The 16,996-nt window shown below is 40.6% G+C and overlaps 1 protein-coding gene across 11 annotated transcripts in view; it reads right to left on the bottom strand.

Moving 5' to 3' along the window:
* AIG1 (androgen induced 1) overlaps nt 1-11,618 on the bottom strand; it is a 254,569-nt gene extending 242,951 nt beyond the window's left edge. For 2 of the 11 annotated variants that reach the window (XM_030316486.1, XM_030316488.1), the window contains exon 1: nt 11,404-11,615. In XM_030316486.1, the coding sequence (XP_030172346.1) occupies nt 11,404-11,544 (141 nt within the window). In that variant the 5' untranslated portion in view covers nt 11,545-11,615. Of the gene's footprint in view, nt 1-10,911; nt 11,277-11,403 lie in introns of those variants that run through there. The other 9 variants (XM_030316494.2, XM_030316495.1, XM_030316492.1 and 6 more) reach the window with 7 other exon arrangements.
* Between the last annotated feature and the right edge of the window lie 5,378 nt (nt 11,619-16,996).

The following is a 16,996-nucleotide window of genomic DNA, read 5'->3' as shown; positions in this document are numbered from 1 at the left end:
CCCGGCAATTGCCTTCTTAATTTTTCTGCCACAGAAAGGAAAACTTATGTTCACACGAAAACCTGTGCATGAAGGTTCATAGCAGTTTTATTCATAATAGCTCAAAACTTGGAACAATCCAGATGTCCTTTAATGGGTGACTAGTTAAACTGTGGTACATTCATACCATGAAATACTACTCAGCAATAAAAAGGAACAAACTATTGACACATATAACAACTTGGGTGAATCTCCAGAGAATTATTCTGAGTGAAAAAAGCCAATTCTAAGAAGTTATGTGTATATCAATTCATTTATATAAGATTCTTGAAATGACAAAGTCATAGAAATGGAAAATAAATTAATGGTTGCCAGGGGGCAGGGATGAGGTAGAGGAAGAAGGTGTATGCATCCATAAAAAGGTTACACGAGGGGTCCCTGTGGTAAGGGAACTGTTTCATATCTTGACTGTTTAAATGTCAATATCCTGGTTGTGATATACTAAAGTTGTACAAGACGTCACTACAGGGGGAAACTGAGTAAAGCCTACACTGATCTCCCTGTGTTGTATCTTACAACTGATACGAATCTACAACTGTCTCAATAAAAATGTCATTTAAATATAAAAGATTTACTTGCCATTTCCAACAACATGAATGGGCCTAGAGAGTATCATGCTAAGTGAAGTAAGACAGTCAGAGAAAGACAAATACCATATGCTTTTACTCATATGTGGAATTTGAGAAACAGATGAACAAACTAAGAAAAAAAGAGACAAAAAAACATACTCTTAAATATAGAGAACTGGTAGTTTTCAAGGGGGAGTTGGGTGGGGGGGGACGGGGAAAACAGATAAAGTGGACCAAGAGTACACTTACCTTGATGAGCACTAAGATATGAATTGAATTGTTGAATCATTATATGGTACACCTGAGACTAATATAACATCGTACATTAATTATACTTGAAAAAATTTGATAAAAGAATAATTTTTCAAGTACCGTTTATAATAGTACTAATAAAAATAAAACACATAGGTATAAATCTAATAAAATATGTGTAGAAGCCATAGGCTGAGAACTACTAAACTCCGATGAAAGAAACTGAAGATCTCAATAAATGGAGAAGTATGTTATGTGCATGAATTGGATGAGTAAATATTAAGATGTCAATTTTCTTTAAATTGTTCTACAGATTCAATGAATCTCTCTCAAAAACTCCCAGCAGGATTATTTATAGATACTGACAAGGGTGTTCTACAAAGTAATTAGACTAGCCTCAACAAATCTTGAAAAAGAAGAAAGTTGGAAGACCCCCACTACCTGCTTTGAAGACTCATTAGAGTAAAGCTGCAGGAATGAACACAGTGTGGTTCTTGTGAACAAACAAACACGTACAGCAGAAACAGACCTACAATGTAGTCAAATTGATTTTGGACAAAAATGAAAGGACAGCCTTTTCAAGAAATGGTCCTGGAACAATTGTACATCCATATGCAAAAAACAAGGTGGGGGTTGGGGGGGGGGACTCAACATTTACCTCACACCATGCCCAAAAAGCAAAGTCAAAATAGATCATAGGCCTAAATGTAGAATCTAAAACTATACAACTTCTAGACAGAATTAGAGGAGAAACTCTTTGTGAGCTTGGGTTAAGTAAAGAGTTCTTAAATAAACATCAAAAGTATGTTCCATAAAAGAAAAAAAACGTACTTCACTGGATGTCATCAAAAGGATAAACTTCGGCTCTGCAAAAGGCACTGCTAATAAAATGCAAAGATACCCCAGGAAAAAAAAGTTTACAAACCACATATTTGGCAGAGAACTGTTATTTGGCAAACACAAACACTCTCAAATCCTAACAATAAGAAAACAATCTATTTTTTTAATGAGCAAAAGATTTGAACGGACATTTCAAAGACGATACACATATGACAAACAATGCGCAGTAAAAGATGCTTAACATCATTAGGCATGAGGGAAACTCAAATTAAAACTACAATGAGGTACGACGACACAGCCGCAGGAATCATTACACTAGAAGAAAGACTGACAGTGCCACACACTGATGAGGACACAGAGCAACTGGAACTCTCAAGCGTCGCTAATGGCAATGCAACACGGCGCCTCCATTCTGGAAAACAGGCTGGTGGTCTCTTATCAAGTCAAACATATATTTGCCATATAACCAACCAATTCCACTACCCTCCAAAATGAAAACTCATGTTCACATAAAAACTTGTATGTAAATGTTTATAGCAGCTTTTTTCATAATCACCTCAAACTAGAAAAAACTCAAACTACTCAAACTTATGAATAATCAACAAAATGGTACATCAACGCCATGGAATACTACTCAGCAATAAAATGGAACAAACTATTATTGTATACAACGTGGAGGAATCTGAAATGCATTATGCTAAATGAAAAGAGCCAGGCTCAAAAACTATGTATGGTATACCTTATATATTTTTCTAGAAAGGCAAAACTATAGGAATAGAGAACAAATCTGTGGTCCCAGCAAAGGATTTGACTATAAGGAGTCAGCATAAAATGATATTTTTATGTGATCATGGCTACATGACTCTATGCATCTGTCAAAATCACTGAACTGTACACCAAAAAGTGAAATTTGGTGTATGTTAATTTCATTTAGTTTTACGTATTAAAAAAATTTTTTTTTAATGTTTATTTATTTTTGAGAGACAGAGAGAGACAGAGCACAAGCGGGAGAGGGGCAGAGAGAGAGGGAGACACAGAAAGTGAAGCAGGTTCCAGGCTCTGAGCTGTCAGCACAGAGCCCAACACAGGGCTTGAACTCACAAACTGCAAGATCATGACCTGAGCCCAAGTCAGACACTTAACTGACGGAGCCACCCAGGCCCCCCGGTGTATGTTAATTTTAAAAATGAATGCACACAAATCATACGTATACACTGAACTTGTGTTTTAAAGACAAGTATATATATATATACAGCTCAAAAGGCAAATACCAAAATACTAACATTGGTATCTCTGAGTAATAAGTATTTTTCTGTATAACTCAAAAACATAACTTTTTACAAAGAATGTAATTTTTTGTGAAATCTGACTCTATGTGCATGTATACATATACATAAATACCTGCAGTCTGATTCTCTATGAATGCTTCTGTGTGTGAAGTTCTGAAATACCATCTTGAAGCACGAAAATGCTAAGATGTACAGAAAATTAGGGATCATTAAGATGGAATATACTCTTTCCTGTAGCCTTCTGTATTGCACAAATTTTCAATAATTCTACATATTATTTTTTTTAAATTTTTAATGTTTATTTGAGAGAGAGAGAGAGAGAGAGAGAGAGAGAGAGAGAGAGAGAGTGTATGTGAGTGGGGGAGGGGCAGAAAGAGAGGGAGACAAAGAATCTGAAGCAGGCTCCAGGCTCTGAGCTGTCAGCACTCAAACTCACAAACTGGGAGATCATGAGCTGAGCAGAAGTCGGATGCTTAACCGACTGAGCCAGCCAGGTGCCCTGTCTACATATTATTTTTGATATCAAAATTTTATTTTTTTAATTTTTTTTAAAGGGATATATTTTTTTTAACGTTTATTTATTTTTGAGACAGAGAGAGACAGAGCATGAACGGGGGGAGGGTCAGAGAGAGGGAGACACAGAATCCGAAGCAGGCTCCAGGCTCTGAGCTGTCAGCACAAAGACCAACGTGAGGCTCGAACTCATGGACCGCGAGAACATGACCTGAGCCAAAGTCGGACGCTTAACCTACTGAGCCACCCAGGCACCCCTGATACCAAAATTTTAAATTATAACCCAGTCTGACAGGTCTAAGTATAAGTCAATACAAAGGGGCTAGATCATTGTCTGACTTTTTAGAATCCCAGGCTTCTAAAACACTGTAATGAACACATTCCATTTTCTCAGGATTGAGAATGAGAGTAATTCTTGCTACTTTGCAAATTCAAGCAATTTCTCTGGTTATTCTTGATTAGCATATCTTGATCAAGCTTATCAAAGCTACATTCCACTCCACAATGGACCTGATCAAGGGGCCTTTCACATTCAAAGAGAGCTCCCTGCTCTGCAGGTGAGAAATGGGCCCTTTAACTGCCTAGCTACAGACTGCCAGACACAAAAGAAAGCTATGTTGTTACTGAAGCAGTAAGGTTTTTCCAAATATGCTTGGATCACAGGAACATCTGATTCAATATGGAAAATTGTACTATTGTTCACACTTCCACAGAAACATATGACATTTCAGGGCAACGCAGAGAAACAAATGAAAACCCTCAAGAGCAGCTACCAATTTTGCTAAATGTTATACCAGACATGAAGGATGGCGGGGACGGGGAAAAAAGTGACCTCAACTAGTGGTCAGATGACTTTCTGTAATTTCAATAACATTTGCAACTAAGAAAGGGGAATGGGTGATTATATCATCAACTATTTCCCCCACTCTGACAAAACCAGGCCCCTATTTTATGTCTAATCCAAAAGAAACATTTTTCAAAGAGGGTGAAGTGGATTCTGTGTGAAGCATTATACTCACAATTCTTCCCCCAGGTTAGGAAAAAGCATGATTTCCTCAAAATTTATGGGCACATTTTAGGGTCAAGTCCAATTCTACTGAAAAAAAAAAAAAAGTGCTGTCTCACCCTCTTTGTGTACTATCCAAAGAAAACACAACAAACAAACAAACAAAACCCCACCTAATTTTGTTCACTGAGTACTCAATGAACTACTGGCCTTTACATGGCACTTTGTGGTTTTGACTGGCAAAACTAAGTACCATAGTTACATAATGATACACAGAATCTCTTCTCAAGATATTTTATTTCCTATTTAAAATTAAGCCATGAACTAGAGTCAAGAATATTTTATTATAAGTACATAAGTAAATATAAGACAAACTTAAATGCATTAGTATACTTATGCAATTTATTTTTAGTTTGTAATGTCCAAAATTCTTAGCATGTCTAAACGCAAAAAAATGTATCCCCTAGGTATACTTGACCATTTCCTGCTCTTGGAACACCCCAAGCTTTTCAACATCTGAGCCTTTATTTATCCTGCTCCCTCTGTGGTTTTCTTAAATTCTTTTGCAATAAGGATTTAGATAACAAAAATAAATACCTAGATTATATTACTTTAAACCTCTACAAAAATGCCTTTACCCAGTCAAAATATAAGACCATGTTTTTGGCTTTCATAAAATCTTGATATAAGAAACATCAATTATAAAAATATTTCTATGTATTCTGCTAAAAATCAAAGGCATTATCCATCCACTATGCTGCCCAATGTCCTTTAAAATTTGTTGTTTTTTTAATGTTTATTTATTTTTGAGAGAGAGAGACAGACAGAGCAGGAGTGGAGGAGGGGCAGAGAGAGAGGAAGACACAGAATCCGAAGCAGGCTCCAGGCTCTGAGCTGTCAGCACAGAGCCGGACATGGGCCAAACTCACGGGTCACGATATCATGACCTGAGCCAAAGTCCTTCCTTTAACAGACTGATCCACCCAGGTGCCCCATACCCAATGTCCTTTACATGACAATGGACATTACATGTCCATTACATCACAGGACAATGTCCTTTACATGAAATTGCTTGAATTTGCAAAGTAGCAAGAATTACTCTCACTCTGAGAGAGAAATACCCTTGAAAAACCAATGCCTGGAAAGAACTATATTTTTCCTGATAAATTGCTACGCTTCTTTTATCCAATGCTAGGATCAAAACTGTATTCTTTTTTGCCTTGGTTGCCCTGAAGATCAGCTAAATTTGGTTTCCAACTGCAATAAATAACCCATCCCTGGTGTCTGAGACATACATATTTGTCCCTTTCTTTTACTTTAAAGTTGCAATTTTTTTACATCCTGTTTTTAATTATGTCACAATAAAAGTCACCTGAAATATGTTCTGAACTATGTTTAAGTATGTTTTAAATACAGTAGCAGAACTAATATATTGAGGCTGCATCCTATAAGCTATTCCATGTTAAACCACAAAACAAAAACAGTTTGGCCTAGAGCAGTATGTATCAAGCTAGAACACGCACAGGAGTCACGTAATGGTCTTATTAGAAGTCTGGATTATTTATATTCAGGGGCGCCTGAGAGGCTCAGTCAGTTAAGCCTCTGAACAGTTGATCTCAGCTCAGGTCTTGCTATCTCAAGCCCCACACTGGGCTCTGCTCTGGGCGGTCAGCCTACTTAAAAAAACAAAAGAAGACAAAACAAAACAAAACAAAACAAAACAAACGTTGGATTCTATTCAGAAGGTTGGGAGTGGAGCCTGAAGTTAAACATTTCTAATGGGCTCCCAGGTAAGATCATTCCTACTGGTCCTCAGACCACACTTTGGGGAGTCCGGGTCTAAACAAATGTCCTGGTAATGCATGAATGAAAAGTCAGCACGAGAGAAACAATGAATACAATGGAACCCTAAGAAACTAGAACCCTCAAAATGGTGAACAGTACAAATCAGAGCAAATGGAATAGCCTATTTCTGTGTCAGTCTTTAAAAATCAAAATGTCTCGGGCCACCTGGGTGTCTCAGTCAGTTGAGCGACCGACTTGGGCTCAGGTCATGACCTCGCGGTTCGTAAGTGTGAGCCCCAAGTCAGGTTCTGTGCTGACAGCTCAGAGCCTGGAGCCTGCTTTGGATTCTGTGTCTCCCCCTCTCTCTGACCCTCCACCCCTTGCACTCTATCTCTCTGTGTCTCAAAAATAAACATTAAAATTTTTTTTTTTAGCAAAATGTCACATATTCAAGATCAGTATTAATTTTTTATATAACAAATGTCCAGTTCATGTTTTTCAAAGAAGTTGATTCTGACTCGTGTGTTATACATTCTACCATATACATCTGAATAAAATTTTGGTTGATATGTTTCAAAAATCCCTATTACTCTCAATGTTCTAGGAGGAAATAGGACAGGAAAACTCATTGGATATTTGGAAAGTTTCCATTTATTCAAATGTTTACGTTTACAAACGTTTATTATACTCCACCACTACTTTGAAGCCTCAACATACAATTGCCTTTTTCTTTTAATTTATCCTGGTTGTATTCTAATTCTTCATTTTTACCATCTTTGGGAGCAATTCCTGTATAACTTGGAGAATTATCCTTTAATCCTCCAGTAAGTGAATGAATCTGCATCATTTCAAGAAAATTAATCAGCTGTGATGCTGGTTAAGGAAATACTTAAACATTGGTTCGTTTCAATTTTCTTTCTTTCTAGCTCATTTCCAGTTCAGAGAGTGTTCGTGCTCCTGGCATGAGATGTTGCATAACGTCACAGAGAAGAAAAGACCTAGTTTTTCCAATCTTGTTCAGTTTTTATAGACTCTCATAGTGCCTGTTGTTAGTTTCATATCAGATGCAGTAGGCAAAAATCTGTATTTTGGTTAAAGCTAAAATTAACCAGTTACCTAATACACATAAAGAACTAGTTGAGTCACTGTATAAGTACAATAGCATTTAAGTTTTTTTCTGGGTCAGAGGATTTAAAGCCAAGTGTACTAGTTTTCTGTTGCTGCTGTAACAAATTACCATAATTTTAGTGACATGAACAGCACAAATTTATTATTTTATAGTTCTGGAGGTCAGAAGTCCAAAAGTGGGTCTCACTGGACTAAAAATCAAGGTGTCAGCAGGACTGTGTTTCTTCTCAAGGCTCTAGAGAAGAATTTATTTCCTTGCTGTCTTCAGCTTCTAGACACCTCCCACATTTCTTGGCTCTTGGCCCCTTCCTCCACCTTCCAACCCAGCAGTGTTGCGTCTCTCTGTGACTTTCTTCCACAGACACATCTTCTTCCAACTGATTCTTCCCTTCTGCCTCCTTCCATTTTAAGAACCTTTGTGATTACACTGGATCACATGGATAATCTGGGATAGCCTCCCTATTTTGATGTCAGCCAACTAGCAACCTTAATTTCCCTTTGCCGTGTAACCAAACATACCCATGGGTTCTAGGGATGAAGATGTGGACATCACGGAGGACTCATTAGTCTGCCTGCCACACCAAGCCAGTATTCCATTTCTATTTACTGACTTGAATTTCTGAAACACTCTAGTTCTCTTATAGTTTTTCAACGCTAGGAAAAGAAGTTCTTGGGGAAGAACACTGTAGGATTACCGATAGCAGTAACTTGTGCTTGTTTTGAAGCATGAGCTCTGATTCTACTGGGATGACTCTAACACTCAAAGGAAGATAGGGATATAGCTGGAATGGCCAATACCACATAACCGGTTATCTGCTTCCGGATACATGCAGCCTGAGAGTCCTTCCTGACTTACATTCTAGTAAACTGATGCTGTGGAACATAGAATCAGACTGTGGCCACCAGGATAACACTTGCTCTGCAATCCAAGTTGGTTAGAAAAAGGGCCTTCTCGTTAAAGTTTTAGAAGCGAATCCCACCTCCAAAATTGCTCTGATGAGTTTAGAATCATTAAAATTGTCCAAGGCTCTAGAGTAATAAAGTTTATAGTTTGTTTTAAAAAAAAAAATTTTTTTTAATGGTTATTTATTTTTGGGAGACAGAGAGACAGAGTGGGGGAGGGGCAGAGAGAGAGAGGAAGATATAGAATCTGAAGCAGGCTCCAGGCTCTGAGGCATCAGCACAGAGCCCAACATGGGGCTCAAACCCACGAAGCACGGGATCGTGACCTGGGCTGAAGTCGGACGCTCAACCAACTGAGCCACCCAGGTGCCCCTATAGTTTGTTTTAAACATGCAAAAAAATGAAAAGTCAAATGGGTAAATTAGAGTAGCCTGATCTCTTCATGCCATTACTAAGGACTGACAGTTTGTCTGTTTCAACAGCGTACAGTGCTTAAACTCTGAAGACACTAAGTCTCTAATTAAAAAAATAATACTTTGCATCAATGTTTTTATGAATATATTCTAGACATACTTCCTCACAGGAACTCTTTTTTTTTTTTAATTTTTTTTATCTTTATTTTTGAGAGAGAGAGAGAGAGAGAGAGAGAGGCACAGAGAGAGAGGGAGACACTGAATCCAAAGCAGGCTCCAGGCTCTGTGCTGTCAGAGCTCGAACTCACAAACCGTGAGATCATGACCAGAGCTGAAGTTGGACGCTTAACGGACTGCGCCACCCAGGCGCCCCAGGAACTCTTGATTAAAGATAATTATTCTATCTCAATCAGAAGTCACAGAAAGTAAAAAGTCTGAAAACTGGCTTGAAGGCACTATACAAACTGAATCTAAATATGAAACAAACAGAACCAAATTTGAACTCATTGCCAGAATTCTAGTAGGTAAGAGTATGTTTGTGGTGATTATATATTGAAAACAGGCATGTCCAATCATCAAACGCTTAAGTACAAATTGCAGGGCAGTTCAAGTACAGCCAAATTGGCTCTACTCTGGTATCATGTCACAGAAAGGTTGTGAAAGGTATACTGTTTCCTGAGAGCCTTATTTTGTAACACACGTAAGCAATGCCAACATGAGAAGGTGTCCTCTCTCACGGTCTGATACTCTCAAGTTTTACCCCCCTCACCTGCTGACCCCCTTCCTTACCTCCCCAAACTGTTCTTAATGCAAAGGTACTTCTGAGAACTGTTCATAGTTTCCATGGCCCTGGTAGGGTCCCCATCAGTATTTCAACTCATCACCGCTCCCTGGCAACACACGAGTGGGCCAGCTCTTAGTGCGATCTGATTAAGGAATGCGATAAGGTAGTGATCCAAGAGGAATTTTATTCACGCAGCCCCTAAAAGAATTCCGAAAATCTATGCACATATTTTTAAATAACATCTAAACATTTTTAACGTAAGTTTAAACACTTGAAAAAGGAACATGATTTTGAATGCTCTGATACATATTTATCAGAACCTCAGGGCTGCAGATTTCACTCATTCAATCTACGGAAAATGTCTGCTCTATAACATAATTGGCATAGCCAATCCTCATTGACAAGCCAATCAACCCAATAAAACTTTCTGTCCAAACAAGTCTGACTTCGTTTTTCAATCAAATGTGAAGAGAGTCTTGGTGACAATCCATATTCAGAATGCTAAAAGGAACCGAGAAATACAGCACAGAGCCTTGTCATGTGCTCATCTCTTGCATGAATGAGGAAGAAAGAAGAACTAGCAGACGTTATCCATGCTCAGAGGCAGATCAGTTTCAAGAAAAAGATGGAAGTTGAGGATCTGAAAACTGAAACCATTGAAACACTCTATGCCCTGAGAAGTCTTGTTGCCCAAGGGCATGTGCATAGTTTGGAAACTGCTGCGAAAAGATACTTAAATTCTTTTTGGAAAGTGAAACAAATATAAAACGGTATTTCTAAACAAAAAGCCCTCAACTGCATTTCTTTGAGGGATCCTAAACCTTTGGAAATACCTTAGAACACGTATCACATTCTCTCCATCAAAACGGAGGGTCAACAATTAAAGCTTATAATCTTGCTTGTGCAGCCAATCTCACATATAATCTTGGATGGGCAGTTCTGGTATCCTAGGAATTGCTTCTACATTTTCTCTAGTCTTTGGAACTCCTTGATTTGTTCTAACCCTCTACCCATATTTGGTCATTGTTTAGTGTAACCACACAGCCTAAATTAGTCACCTTTCACCCATAAACTCCTAGATTTCACCCCGTGTCATTATTGGGCCTTATGCTCATGTTCTGATGCTCTGGCCTTTTTCAGTTGCAGAAGTGGATAAGCTTTATTTCAAAAAAATAAAAACAACCAAAACAAAAAAACAAAAAAACCCAAAACCAAGTGCAGCTGCCAAGGGTATGCTGTTGTGTCATCAGAACTGTTTATGCAAACCACTGCAGACTTTAGGGGGAAAGATAAGGAGTGTAAAGTCCTACTGGTAAGGCATTTTGAAAGCCTCTCTCCTAATGTTTCTGGGAGAAAGGTTAGAAGTAAATTACTGACAATGGGTAAGAAACCAGATGCAAAGAAGACAACTTTATTAGGCGCTTTCTCTTCTTTATGAGGATTTTGGTTCTCTCTGAGGAAGCTCCAAGTAATTCAACAATACCCAGGTTTCCTTCTGTTGCTGCAACTTGATCCCACGGTGGGTGCTCTGGGAAGCACGCTGAGGGCGAATGGGTCTGAGGCCACTCATGACCAAGGTCGTCTGATCCATTTGTTGAGACTCTTTCCGTGTCACCTCTTAGAAGCTGGTCTGGGTTCCCCTCCAAACAGCCCCACCACCTGGCTGTGCCCACCTCCATTCGTGCCCCAGCTACCAGGTAACGGGTGGTTCAGAGGTGCTGCTGCGGGGGGCAGCCAGGCCTTTAGACGCAATCACTGGGGGAGAGGCGAGGACACGGGTGGAGGCTGGAGGCGCGCGCAGGTGCCGGCGCACCCACGCACGCACACACACACACGGACTCGGGGTGCAGGGCGGACGGGGGAGGGGAGCGGAAGGCCTTACCAGATCAATGAACGTCAGGAATTTCCAGCTCCCGCCGTAGGTCTGATGCGAGGGCATTTCGATGGCCTTGTAGTTGCACAGGATAGAACAGTAGGACAGCAGGATCGCCACCCGCAGCACCTGGCACGGGACAAGCGCCATGTTCGCAAAAGGCCTGGCAGGCTGGGCGGCGACGAGGAAGGGCGGGAGCGCAGGGCGCGCGGGGGCGGGTGCCGGGGGAACCCTGGAGCGGCCGGCCGCGGGGCGGGGCGGGGCGGGGCGGAGCGGGGCGGGGTCTGCGGCGGGCGCGCCCCGCGGGACCGGCGACCGCTAGCGCCCGGCGACCTGCGCGGGCGGGGCGGCGTCGGCGGACACTAGCTGCTGCCGCGGCCGGGCGGCGTGGCGTCAGCTCCTTCGTCATCTCCGTCATTCTGCTCCCGCGTTCGAGGGGCCCCGGGAGACCCGGCCCGGGCGCCCCCTAGGCGTCCCACGGGTGGGTGGGCGGCCTCCGAGTGCGACCAGGGCTCGGGAAGCGCGCGCCGCTCTCCGGGGCCGCGGCGGGTGGCGTCTGCCGGCCGGAGAGGGAGCGTGGTCCGCAGGGAGCGGGCGGGAGGGCGGGAAACCTGCCCTGACGGAGGGGACCCCAGTGTGGACAGGCGTCGCCGCCGCGGGGACTGCGCCGGAGGGGGTTCCTGCTGGCCAAGGCGGGTGCTCAGCGCGGAGGGACCCGTGGAGGCCCGGCCGTGGGGTGTGAACACGCGCGCCGGTGGCTCCCGAGTGACTTAGTTTTGAACCCAACTGGATTTTTAGTGATAGGCCACTGTTAATCGCTGTGAGATTCCTCTATGAATTCTGTTCCAGCGGATGGCCTGCCCCGTGCTTTTTCCCCAGGAGGTTTATAAATAGCGTGTCAATGTATGATACAACAGGACCGACTATGAACTTTATAAACCTTTGGACGAGAGGTTTATAAATAAAAGGTTGTAGAGAAAGCAGTGTCAGATAATGGTTTCTGCTTCGAGATGGCTTTCAGCTTCAAAACAAATCGGTCGGAGTTGGGAAGCAAACCCCGGGTGTGTAATTCAATACTAATCTTTTGAGGGTTAAACTGGTATTGCCCTTTTACTTATTTTTTCCTACCGTACAATAGCAAGGCTTAATGGAAGGAAAATAACTATAAACTGGATTCCCTCTGCCTTCCAGTAAATGTTGTCACAGTGAAGTTGCTCAGTCTGTGGGCAGCATTCTTTTTTTTTTTTTGAATCGTGATCACATTTCAGCCAACCAGATGCAGGGTCAGATTATGAAAAGACAACATAGGTATTTCCTGTGGGTCCATTTAAAACAGGTGTCCTCTCCAAATAGTCTCTGAGTCACAGAACATGGAATTGGGGGGCAGGGAAAGAAGAGTGTTAGAGATAAAATAGCAACTCATGAATGTTTTCCTGAATTTTTCCAATCAAACTCTAAAGCAAAATAGAGAAACCTGGTAGGTTGTTTTTTTTTAATTGTCCTTATGATTATGCTAACAAGAAACTGATGTCACAAAAATCAAGGTAATTCCAAGAAGATTCTACCAGCATAAAACTGTTCATTATGGACAATTTGTAGTTTTATGTCTATGTAAAAGTTGGGTCTATTTCGTTTTAGTTGTCATGTTCATAAGATGGCAAAATTAAAAAGTGGATCCACTGAAGATCTTACTAAGTCCTTTGTAAAGTTTTACAAGTTAATATGATATTCCAAAAGCTTGATATACTCTTCCTACTTTGCATTTTAGAAAACTATTAATAAGATTCTCATCCCCATCATTACAAAATATAACATTTTCATAAAGCCATTTAAGATTTAATTCTATGGTCAGTTTCTTTTTCAGTAAGTAATGATAACACTTAAATGTTTTGAACCTATTCTAATGGGTTTGCTTTTGCTATTTTGGATTTACTAATCATTATTAAATAGTTTTTCATTTTTTTAATGAAACATCTGCATAAACATTTACTCAAATATTTTATGAGAGTGTCAGTGCACAAGTTTTGGAACTTCTTATTAACTATTAGCATATTCAGGTTGTTATTTTAACTCTTTTATACCGTATTTAATAATCTTAGTTATGTTTTAAAGGTATCCTTTGTGGGGCGCCTGGGCGGCTCAATTGGTTAAGCGTCGGACTTCTGCCCAGGTCATGATCTCACGGTCCTTGAGTTTGACCTGTCTGTGCTGACAGCTCAGAGCCTGGAACCTGCTTCAGATTCTGTGTCTCCCTCTCTCTCTGCCCCTCCCCTGCTTGCACTCTGTCTCTCTGTCTCCCAAGAAATAAATAAATATAAATAAATAAATAAATAAATAAATAAATAAAGGTATTCTTTGTGAGGAAAATTTACACACAGATTGTGTTTTTACAGTGTAAATAATACAATGGGGTATTGCTCTTAAAATTTCACTCAATAAAGGAAATCCCTTTTTATGAACTGTAATACCATTATTCATTGATAAGTTTTAAATGGTGATTCTGTGTTTGAATTAGAAAATACTGTTTTTCATTGTATAGAAGAAATACCTGCATGTCACTTGTTTAGCCGTTTAATTTTACCACACAATTAGTAGTGATGAAGGAGAATAGCTTTATCCAGTTGAGTTGCACAAAAACATGTTTCCCAAGGGAACATTTCAAGACCCTGTGTTAATTTCTAGTTACCTTAGTGTTGTTCCTTGATTATTGTAATGGACTTTTAGTCTATACTGTATGGGCTGGAGATACTCTTCCTTAAGAACTTGTAAAAACTGGTACAGACTCTTCATTCTTTTTTTAAATTTTTTTGGAAGGAGAGGGGTGTGACATATTGGTGATGATAATCCTTGCTAATCTTGGAAATGACAGGGACCCCTGCCCTGTGTCTCCATTATGTTGTATTCCAAGTAGCCAACTTCACATAGCTGTGAGTCTTTGCTTAAAACTTCAGGAGGAAGGATTGTATACATGCATATCCTTATAATAGTCAATATTTATGCATTTCCTTTGGTTCCGTGTTTGCATTAGATAAGCATTTCCCAACAATATCAGTATACTTGAGAAAATCCTTTTTCCCCTTTCGTATTTGTCTGCACCCAAGGGTAGAAGTTGGGATGTGTTTCTTGGACATGGGGATAAAAAACCTCCTTGGCTTTGTAGAAGAGACACCTTTGGGTTGCTTATTTTTTCCTCATTATAAGAGTAGCATAGGTATGATATTAAAAGAGGAAAATTAAAAAATAAATTACCCCTCCTCTCATCAACCAGAGAAAACACTGCAAACATTTCAGCACATAGCTGCCAATCTTTCTGCAATACATCCTTAGCTACTTGTGACATACTATGTAACAATTTGCGTTGCACAGACTTTTATTTCATACGAATAGTCTCTTACTATTTAAAACTCCTTGTAAAATCATGCTTAATAAGCTCGCATAGCATAACATAATAGGAACATATCAAATTTTTTAAAACTTTTGTCTGGTTTTGGATGTTTAGGTTGTTTCCAGTTTTTTGGGTCTTTTTGTCACTATAAATACAGTGTAACATCTGCATTTTGAATTGAGAAAGTCACTTTTTAATGATTATTTACAGCTCAAAACCACTTAAGAAACCACCCTTTTCTAATCTAATGTGTATGTTTCTTTTCCCGTGTTCATATGAACTGAGGTGCAAAGGAGCGTTCTTTTGCCCTAGAGGGCAGTTGGGAAAGATTAAGATCTAAGTAAAAGGAGTAAGTAAAAAATCATTCTTTTTCCAACAATTGATGCTCACTGTAGATTTTTAAAATTACCTTAGATACGAAATCCAGTGCCAATGCGTTTCATTGGTCAGATTTTTTTGCCTTTAACCAGGAAAAGTTGTTACTTACACGTTAAATGAGCAGCAGCTATTAGCGGCTGTGCTGACGTTGCTGGTTGCCTCGGTTTCCAAAGATTTAAAAATGGGCTGTGTTTGCTACGGAGAACCCTACTACATTATGAGATTGCGAGACTCCAAGGATGGTGTCATTCTATTATTTTCCAAAATCATGGAAAGCTTTAGAAAAAGTAGTGTTGAGGTGACACACAAGTCACCAGCTAGATCACATACAGATCTGAAACATCCCCCTTGCTCCCTGAAGTCTGTTCGTGCATTTGTCAGTGATGTTCATCCTGCTCGGAACGTGTCTTTGGGTGCCTATATCCAGATCCAGCACACCCAGCAGGACTTGGCATGAATCCACTTTGTCCCTCCTCAGGACACAGGATGCGGTCTTCCTGCTGTAAACCATTCACATGGATGACGTACTGGTGATTCAAACTCTCCATGTACTAATTGTACCCAGTATTTCCTTCTCAAGACCTACCCCGTCTGCAGTGTTCTTATTCTCTGGACACAGCACCAGCACGCGATATTAGAAAAGTCAGGATATGCCAGGCTCTTAATGGTGCTAACATATCTCTGGGGAGATGGCAAGTTGAAGGTAGTTCACTCACCAGAATTCTCAGGGAGGGGACTGTGTGTTGTGAGAAGAGACATTTTCAGGAAACAACTTTGGTAGAGAGGGGAACAGGTGAGAGACATTTACGGCATTCTAGGATAACAGTGAATTATTGCTAAATTTCTTCTCCCCAGTGGGTGTCAGGGTAATTGCATAGCTTCTGGGTTGCTGAATGAACTATATGTAAGAGTTTGGGACTAGAACTCGATTGCTCTGGGTTGTAGAGGTGAGAGGGGCTTTCTTCCTCATAACCTTCAGCCTCTAGTCTAAATAAATGTTAACCAGATATTTAAAAATATCTCGGATGTCTTAAACTCAAATCTGTCAGAGTCCAGGAATGTACCATAATTAAGTAAAGCTGATTGTGAAGTCATATTTGTAATTTGGTCTATCTAAAAACTAGAGTAAATGCCTGTCTAAATGCATCGCAATTCAAAATCTTAAAAATTGTGTCAGCCGAGGGGCGCCTGGGCAGCTCAGTCAGTTAAGCGTCCAACTCTGGATTTCAGGTCAGGTCATGACGTCACCGTTTGTGAGCTTGAGCCCCATGTCTGGCTCTGCACTGACAGCGTAGAGCCTGCTTGGGATCCTCTCTCTCTCCCTCTCTCTCTGACCCTCCCCTGCTCACTCTGTCCTTCAAAATAAAATTAAAAGATTGTGTCAGCCAAAACACACACGCACACACACACACACACACACACACGTGCACACACACACGCCTGTGTGCTGAAGTCAGCTATAGGTAGGGACTTTTGAATTATCATTTTGAAGGAGTACCATGTTATTTAACATTTTACCCAGGGTGTCCAAAAACAAACAAACAAACATACAAACAAAACCTCTGTCGATCATTCCTCCTCAACATCTATGAAAGTTAAAAGACTACTTTGGCTGTACTTGACAACTCTATTCCTTGAAGCCAGATGGAGGAAACATGAAGCTAGGTGAAAAGAGCGCACGGACTCTGTCCCTTAAGGAAGGCTTGTAGAAGCTGCCACACAGTTCTACCTTCACCTCGTCAGCCTTCCCTCTTCCACATGGCCACAGCTAGGAGAAGCAGCCTGTGTTCTGGGGGGCCAGTTCCCAGCCCCAAATCAGGGCTCCATTTGTGCGGAAGA

This window comes from Lynx canadensis, chromosome B2 (genome assembly GCF_007474595.2).
Source record: "Lynx canadensis isolate LIC74 chromosome B2, mLynCan4.pri.v2, whole genome shotgun sequence".
Classification (NCBI taxonomy): Eukaryota; Metazoa; Chordata; class Mammalia; order Carnivora; family Felidae; genus Lynx; species Lynx canadensis.
The sequence above is the reverse complement of the archived record's forward strand: the minus strand, read 5'-3'. Positions and strand labels throughout refer to the sequence as shown.